The sequence below is a fragment of the Camelina sativa genome, chromosome 16 (genome assembly GCF_000633955.1).
Source record: "Camelina sativa cultivar DH55 chromosome 16, Cs, whole genome shotgun sequence".
Lineage (NCBI taxonomy): Eukaryota > Viridiplantae > Streptophyta > Magnoliopsida > Brassicales > Brassicaceae > Camelina > Camelina sativa.
This window is the reverse complement of record NC_025700.1, coordinates 27,704,093-27,712,325: the sequence shown is the minus strand read 5'-3', so window position 1 is coordinate 27,712,325 and position 8,233 is coordinate 27,704,093. Positions and strand designations below refer to the sequence as shown.

The following is an 8,233-nucleotide window of genomic DNA, read 5'->3' as shown; positions in this document are numbered from 1 at the left end:
TATTCTCGTCATGTTATAATAATTAATTTACGTTCACTTTAATGTTTATATTATTATAAATTTACGCCTATGACAAGAAAAGAGTTGTTAATGTGTGTGTTTTAAAGAAAATAGAATGTTAAGTACCCTTTGTTGGACACCAAAGGTCGCCAAGTGAATGCTATGTGAAGTATGTGGTTCACCACAATTATTCTATTCGAAAGAAAAGTACTTCCCCCACACGAATCTTTATTAAACAGTAGCCAGATATCAGAATCAACCTTTTGTGACAATTGTGAATAATTATGTCATTGAATTCAAATTGAGCGTGCACATGTGGACTACATTACAAATTTGAAAGCAGTTGCACCACTAGTTCTTCATGCAGCATGTTTTAAGGGGTTTAAGTAAGTGATATAATTAAAATCCAAAACCATTTTCATTTTACATTTTGCAAGTATAAACTTGAGTTTAATCGAACTTTTTTTTTATAATTGTGATGTAAAACAAAACCATTGTTCCAAACTACGATCATATGTTTTGTTTTTCCTCTCTCTCGTTGAAAAGTAACGGTTCTAAATTAATTTGCTTGTTAATGATTTGAATTACTCGCAAATCATTAAAGTAACTTACATGAAGGGTTTGTTTAATTTGTGAAGAAACAGAGATTCCAAAGTTTTCTATTCTGTCCCTTATGACTTGATTTACAAAAACATATATACTCGAGAGAGCAGATCCATACGAATCATATCTATACATACAAGGAAAGCTATATTAACTTTGCTGATCTTACGGGATTGACATATTGACCAAACAGCTTCACGGCCAAGTCACCTATAACCATGACGAAACCAACTGCAATTAGAGTAAACCGATAGCTAACCTGAAACCAATCTCCAACACTCCCCCTCAAGTTGGAGCATACAAGTTTCGTATGCCTAACTTGATCCGAAACGATGCGAAGCTGTCTCGACCAAGGGGTTTTGTAAAGATATCCGCAAGCTGAAATTCAGTGCCAACGTGACGAAGAACAAGATTACGACGAACAAGCTCATCACGAACAAAATGGCAGTCAATCTCTATATGTTTAGTGCGTTCATGGAATACGGGATTTGTTGCGATGTGTATGGCCGGTTTACTGTCACAACACACCACCATTGGCTGATCATGTCGAACTCCCAGAGTAAGCAACAACTGTTTGAGCCATAAAAGTTCTGATGTAAGAAATGACATTGCCCGATACTCCGCTTCTGCAGAGGACTTGCTCACGGTTTCTTGCTTTCGAGTTTTCCATGAAATTGGTGAATCACCAAGCTGAACTATATAACCAGTAACAGACCTTCGAGATATGGGACAAGTCGCATAGTCAGAGTCACACCACCCAGTGATCTGAAAATCACCTGTTCGACGCAGCAAAATACCTTGGCCGGGATCAGACTTTAAATAACGAACGATTCGAAGCGCAGCCTCCCAATGATCTTCACGTGGCTGTTGCATAAACCTGGCCAGCATATGAACAGAGAATGCGAGGTCTGGCCGTGTTACTGCCAAGTAGATCAAACGCCCAATCAACCGTCGATACTGTTGGGGCTGAGGAAGAAGAGGTGATTCAGACAACATGAGCTCATGAGTTTGTTCTAGTGGAAAAGTCGCTGGTTTTGCTCCCATCATACCAGTTTCAGAGATGATATCTAACGCATATTTGCGCTGACATATGTATATGCCTGCCGAGTTCCTTGCAACCTCTATCCCCAAAAAATATTTTAGAGGTCCCAAATCCTTCATGTGAAAACATGATGCCAAATAATCTTTAAAATCTTGGTTTGCCTTTGGTGAACTCCCCGAAATTATCAGGTCATCAACATAAATCAGTATATTGATCCGAACAGCTCCCCTGGTCAAAGTGAACAAAGAATAGTCGGACAAGGATTGTTTAAATCCATAATTCTTCAATGATGTTGTCAACTTCTCAAACCAGCATCGTGGAGCCTGTTTTAAACCATACAAGGCTTTGCGTAGACGACATACCTTGTTGGGATGAGAAGCAGCAAAGCCAGGGGGTAGCTTCATGTAGACTTCTTCGCGAAGATCTCCATGTAAAAATGCATTGTGGACATCCATCTGATGGATTTCCCAGTTTCGTTTTGATGCAACGTCGAGAAACATTCGCACCGTTCCCATCTTAGCCACAGGGGCAAAGGTTTCACCATAGTCTTCACCCTCTTTTTGTTTGTTGCCAAGTGCAACAAGTCGTGCCTTATACCTCTCAACGGATCCATCAGAGTGATATTTAACTTTGTAGACCCATTGACAGCCGATTGCTCGTTTTCCTGGAGGTAAATCTTCTATCGTCCATGTACCATTTTCCTCTTGAGCATCAATTTCGGTTGTCATTGCGTTATTCCAACGGTCATCAGCAACAGCCTCTTTATACGATCTTGGTTCAACGGCTTTTGCAACCGCAGCCATATACGCAACATGAGATTTAGAAAAACGCTTTTTAGAATCCTGTTTCGAAATTGGGTACCGTACCTTGGTGGAGAAAGAATTCGGTGATTCACAAGCAGCAGAATTAACAACATAATCTTTTAAGTGGACAGGAGCTTCTCTCTTTCGCTTACTTTGACGGGGAGGAGGTTGTGCTATCGGACCACCAACCGTCGCTTTCGAACGTTTATTCCGACGAGAACTTGGCCGGTTAACTGGAGCTGCAACTGTAGAGGTTGAAGCTGTCAAATCGGAATCTAGTCTTAATTCCGGTGGCGAGGCTGAGCCAGAGGGAGTGAGCACCGGCGAGGTTTCTGCTTCCGTCGTAGCCGCAGGAGAGTCATTGGAAGATGAAGACGTGGTCTCAAATTCACGTGGACCTTGACTTTCTTCATTTGGGCCTGAATATTGTAACGGGCCTTGAGGGACATTAAGATGTTCTTCTTGTAATGGGCCACTAGAAATTGAAGCCCACAACTTTGGTGTATCTTCTTCATCAACGTGAGAGACCTCCATTGTCGAGCTTGGAGAAAATGGAAATTCAGATTCGGAGAAGACCACATCTCGTGAGACAAAAAATTCTTGTGATTCTAAATCAAACAATCTCCAACCTTTTTGACCATTTGGATAACCAACGAACAAACACCGTCGACTTCGTGACTCGAATTTGTCGCCGTGACGTTTTTGATTGTGAGCATAACACAAGCTCCCAAAAACTTTTAAATGTCCATACTGAGGAGGCTTCTTATGAAGACGTTCATACGGAGTTTTGTTGTTCAAAATAGAGCTGGGAGTTCGATTAATCAAGTAAGCCGCTGTTAAAACACATTCGCCCCAAAACTTTAAAGGCAGTTGCGCTTGAAACCGTAAAGCCCTCGCAATATTGAGAATGTGTCTGTGTTTTCTTTCAACCCTGCCATTCTGCTCAGGCGTAGAAACACACGAACGTTCATGAAGAATACCGTGTTCTTGGAAAAACTTTGTTAAACACATGAACTCTGAACCGTTATCACTGCGTATTGTTTGAACTTGCACCCCAAATTGACGCTCTGTTAAAGCTAAGAAATTTTTTAAATGACCAGAAGCCTCACGTTTTTCAGCCAACAAATATAACCAAACTCCTCTAGAATAATCATCTACTATTGTCAGAAAATATTTGGCCCCAGAATGAGAAGTTGTGCGGTAAGGTCCCCATAAATCACAGTGGATTAACTCAAAAATACGAGATGTCTTATTCATACTCAATGGAAATGAAGTTCGAGTTTGCTTTGCGCGGAGACATATATCACACGCTTGATTTAAACTTGAAGAAGAAACAGAAACAGAAATTGCAGGAAGTAAACCGACTACTCTCGCAGAAGGATGACCCATCCTTTTATGCCACAGCTCATACTCCTTCTCCTCTTTCGTAGTGACTGATGCTGCGATCTCCATACTACGAAAGTAAAAAGTTCCTCCTGCTCTAATACCCGTCCCAATCACAGTCTTCAAAGTGCGGTCCTGAACCACAAGAAAGTGATCAGTCATTTGCAAAACACAACGGTTTTCATCCATCAATTGTCCAATTGAAAGCAAATCAGATTGAAACTCCTCAACATAGAAGACTGAATTCATAACCAAATCTGAACTAAGTCTAACTGTCCCTTCTTTCACAGAAACCCTTTCTCTACCATCAGCCAAAATAATTAAAACCGGAGGCATATCTCTTACATTTGTAAGAATATCAAACTTTCCTGTCAAATGATGAGAGGCGCCTGTATCCATAATCCAAGAGGGAACGTTGGACTTACCGGTTAACTTTTCGGTGGGCTCGTCCTTGCCAGCATTGAGGACTCTTTTGATGGTACGCCATTGATCCTCAGTTAAAGTGAGACCCTCACGATCACGATCAGTCACCACATGGTTGGCGTGTTCTGTTACGTCAAGGTTCGGAACACAAACACGGTTAGCATATGCTGCAGACCCGCGTCCTCGACCTCCATTGGAGCTTGCTCCACCACGGCCACGTCCTGGTACAGAACGACTGCGAGGAGTGCCATTCGGGTTCGTGGCAGGAGTGCCATTCGGGTTCGTGGGAAAATTCCCATTCAGGTTCGTCTGAGTCTGTCCGTCCGTCATTGTCGTGAAAAAAAAACGATAAGAAAAACCTTTAATTTCACAAAAATGATTCAAGCTCTGATACCATGAAGAAACAGAGATTCCAAAGTTTTCTATTCTGTCCCTTATGACTTGATTTACAAAAACATATATACTCGAGAGAGCAGATCCATACGAATCATATCTATACATACAAGGAAAGCTATATTAACTTTGCTGATCTTACGGGATTGACATATTGACCAAACAGCTTCACGGCCAAGTCACCTATAACCATGACGAAACCAACTGCAATTAGAGTAAACCGATAGCTAACCTGAAACCAATCTCCAACAATTTGCAACATAATGCTATATATCTACCTCACAATACACTACGATTGCAATATATATCTATTCTTGGCCACGGCTTTCGTCATGAAGTCATCATTGCTTGATGTGCTAGGAACCCAAAAACACATATGAAAACACTTGAGATACAAATTAGAACACAAGTTATATTTACGAATCTTTCTTTCTTCTATATTTTTATTTTGGGTCGTTGGGAAATTTGGAATCTTTCTTTTAATGTGCCAAATTCATATCACATAACATGTATTGCCATACCATACAGACCATAATACGTAGATAGATATCAGGATTAGATATCTAGCACAAGTCACAATCAAGCATTCACTTCTAGTGGTTGATTAAGATTCTAAATTTTTTAGCTAAACACAACTAAAATCAAATAACTAATCTCAATTACTTTGTTGCCCACTGTCCACACAAATGACTCAATATTATACGCAGGTGGGACGACGGGACGAGAGGGACCATTGCTTAAAAAATGTCTCCGAACCACTCCTTTTGGTTGAAGTACATAAAATTATTGACGATACAAAAAATTAAAAATACGAAATTAAATAGATATAAAGAAATGAAAAAGATTAATATTTATTTAAATTCTGAGGTGAAATATTCAACATATGCGAAGTTTTTTTTNTTTTTTTTTTTTTTTTTTTTTTTTTTTTTTTTTTTTTTAAATTTATTTTCAGCCTTGTGTCCTCCTCTCCTAGTCGCCACATCTCATACACCAGTGCTCACCACGCGATGAAACCGTTTTAATTTCACACAATTTAATTTCCACCATTCAAAGCTCGCCACGTCATCAAAACGAATCACTCCGTATAAACGTCTAGATTCCTTTAGAGCCTAAATGTTCTCTCTGCTTCGATCGGCCATTATTTAACAGCTTCAACCTAATCTACACTCTAGCCCTCAGCCATAGAAGACGAAGAAGCTTAAAAAACAAAACCAAAGATCATTGTTTCTTTCTTCAAAACCTTTTTTTGATTCGAAGAGTTTTGAGTGTAAGAAATGGCTTTAGCTGTTACTTCATCTTCAGCTGCGATCTCTGGATCGAGTTTTTCTCGTTCTGGAGCTTCTTCTGAATCTAAAGGTACGAACTTTATCTTTTACTTTCTCGTGAAAGTTTCCAAAATCGATTCTTTGATTGTTTATTGTTGTACCCATTTGCTGAATTGTGTTGATTCAAATCAGAAATTTGAAAAAGCTGGTGTTTTTTTTTTCTTTTTGTTTTTGTAGCTGTTCAAATCTGTTCGATTAGGTTATCTGATCGAACCCATTTGTCTCAGAGACGTTACTCTGTGAAATCTTTAAACGCTGAGTCACATTCACGCAGTGAATCTTGGGTTCCTCGTGCTTCAACTCTAACTGCTCCTGGTTCGTGCTCTGCTTCTGACTATTTCTCAGATTTCAATTTTTGTTTTCGATTTGGCTTTTTCGATTTGCTGATTCGGACTTTGATGAATTGTGGTTACAGAAGTTGAAGAGAAAGATGGAGAAGTTGAAGATTTTGAGCAACTCGCTAAGAAACTTGTAGATGCTTCTCCACTTGAAATCATGGATAAAGCTCTTGAGAAGTTTGGAGATGACATCGCTATTGCTTTCAGGTAAGATTTGATTATATATTTTTGAGAGCTATAGATTCAATTTAGAGTTTTAAAAGAGAAAACTTTGATTGACTTATGAATCTGGTTTTGATTTTTTTGTTCTGCAGTGGTGCTGAAGATGTTGCGTTGATCGAATACGCTCGTTTAACTGGAAAGCCTTTTAGGGTTTTTAGTTTAGACACTGGGAGGTTGAACCCGGAAACTTACAGACTCTTCGACGCAGTCGAGAAGCAATACGGGATTCGCATTGAGTACATGTTTCCTGATGCAGTTGAGGTTCAAGCTTTAGTGAGGAACAAAGGTTTGTTCTCTTTCTACGAGGATGGTCATCAGGAGTGTTGCCGTGTAAGGAAAGTAAGACCTCTGCGTCGTGCTCTCAAGGGTCTTAAAGCTTGGATTACAGGACAGAGGAAAGATCAATCTCCAGGGACGAGATCTGAGATCCCGATTGTTCAGGTTGATCCGGTGTTTGAAGGACTAGACGGTGGTGTTGGAAGTCTTGTGAAGTGGAATCCTTTGGCTAATGTTGAAGGAGCTGATGTGTGGAACTTTTTGAGAACGATGGATGTCCCTGTGAACGCCTTGCATGCTCAAGGATATGTCTCTATCGGGTGTGAGCCGTGCACTAGGCCTGTGCTTCCTGGTCAGCATGAAAGAGAAGGAAGGTGGTGGTGGGAAGATGCTAAAGCTAAAGAATGTGGTCTGCACAAAGGGAACATCAAGGAGGAAGATGGTGCTTCGGAGGATTCAAAGCCTGCGGCTGTGCAAGAGATATTTGAAAGCAACAATGTGGTTACATTGAGCAAAGGAGGGATTGAGAATCTTATGAAGCTAGAGAACCGTAAAGAGGCATGGTTGATTGTGCTCTACGCTCCTTGGTGCCCTTTTTGCCAGGCGATGGAGGCATCTTACATCGAATTGGCTGAGAAACTTGCGGGAAAAGGAGTTAAAGTGGCCAAGTTCAGAGCAGATGGTGAGCAGAAGGAGTTTGCTAAGCAAGAGCTTCAGTTAGGGAGCTTCCCAACGATACTGATCTTTCCGAAAAGTGCTCCACGGGCAATTAAGTACCCATCAGAGCATAGAGATGTCGATTCGCTTATGACGTTTGTGAATCTTCTCCGGTGAGTAATGAGGATCGGAAACCAAAAACAGTGTTAAGAAAAAGGATGTCAAGAGCATTGAGATGAAGGAGTGATTTCATCTCAGTCTTAAGATTGCGGAATAAACAAAAGCTATCTCTTCTATATGAGTGTGTATATTTGTATGTAGGGGGTTGATAGACTCTTTTTGTTGTCTCTTCGTCGTTAAAATGTTATATTTTCGGTCCATCTTTACTTTACTTGCAAATCTGCTAGAATTTTGGTCTTATCGACTATGGCTAAAAAGAATACTTTCTTTTTATAAGTATTCTAGGAGACCAGTCAAACTGATGAAACCCCAAACCCACCAGACAAAAGTCAATCTCGGTTGTAAACTGATCAAATATAGTTCAGCAAATGATAACTTAATAAAAAAGGAAAAAAAAAAACCAAAAACTAGAGAAAGAATCAAAATCTTAGAAGACCAGAATCTGATCCGGTAAAGCCTGGTCCTAAGCAGAAGAAGACGACTTGGAAGGATCGAAGATTTGACCAGCGAACAAAACAGTTCCGGTTCGGTCTTCTCTAATCAAGAAAAAAAACGGATGATCGGCTACAAAATCCAACGTCTTCACGA

The 8,233-nt window shown here is 40.1% G+C and overlaps 1 protein-coding gene across 1 annotated transcript; it reads left to right on the top strand.

Annotated features, from left to right (window-relative positions):
* Positions 5,800-7,856, top strand: LOC104752870 (5'-adenylylsulfate reductase 2, chloroplastic). Its single transcript, XM_010475128.2, has 4 exons — positions 5,800-6,003; positions 6,150-6,287; positions 6,388-6,517; positions 6,625-7,856. The coding sequence occupies exons 1-4, from the start codon at positions 5,922-5,924 to the stop codon at positions 7,640-7,642; spliced, it is 1,368 nt and encodes a 455-aa protein (XP_010473430.1). The 5' UTR covers positions 5,800-5,921; the 3' UTR covers positions 7,643-7,856.

What these genes read in the sequence shown, in the direction of transcription:
- LOC104752870 (XM_010475128.2), top strand. Translation starts at nt 5,922, where the DNA reads ATGGCTTTAGCTGTTACTTCATCTTCAGCTGCGATCTCTGGATCGAGT. An exon ending in AGCTTCTTCTGAATCTAAAG is followed by an intron (nt 6,004 to 6,149) that starts GTACGAACTTTA and finishes TTGTTTTTGTAG; the next exon opens with CTGTTCAAATCTGTTCGATT. An exon ending in GACATCGCTATTGCTTTCAG is followed by an intron (nt 6,518 to 6,624) that starts GTAAGATTTGAT and finishes TTTGTTCTGCAG; the next exon opens with TGGTGCTGAAGATGTTGCGT.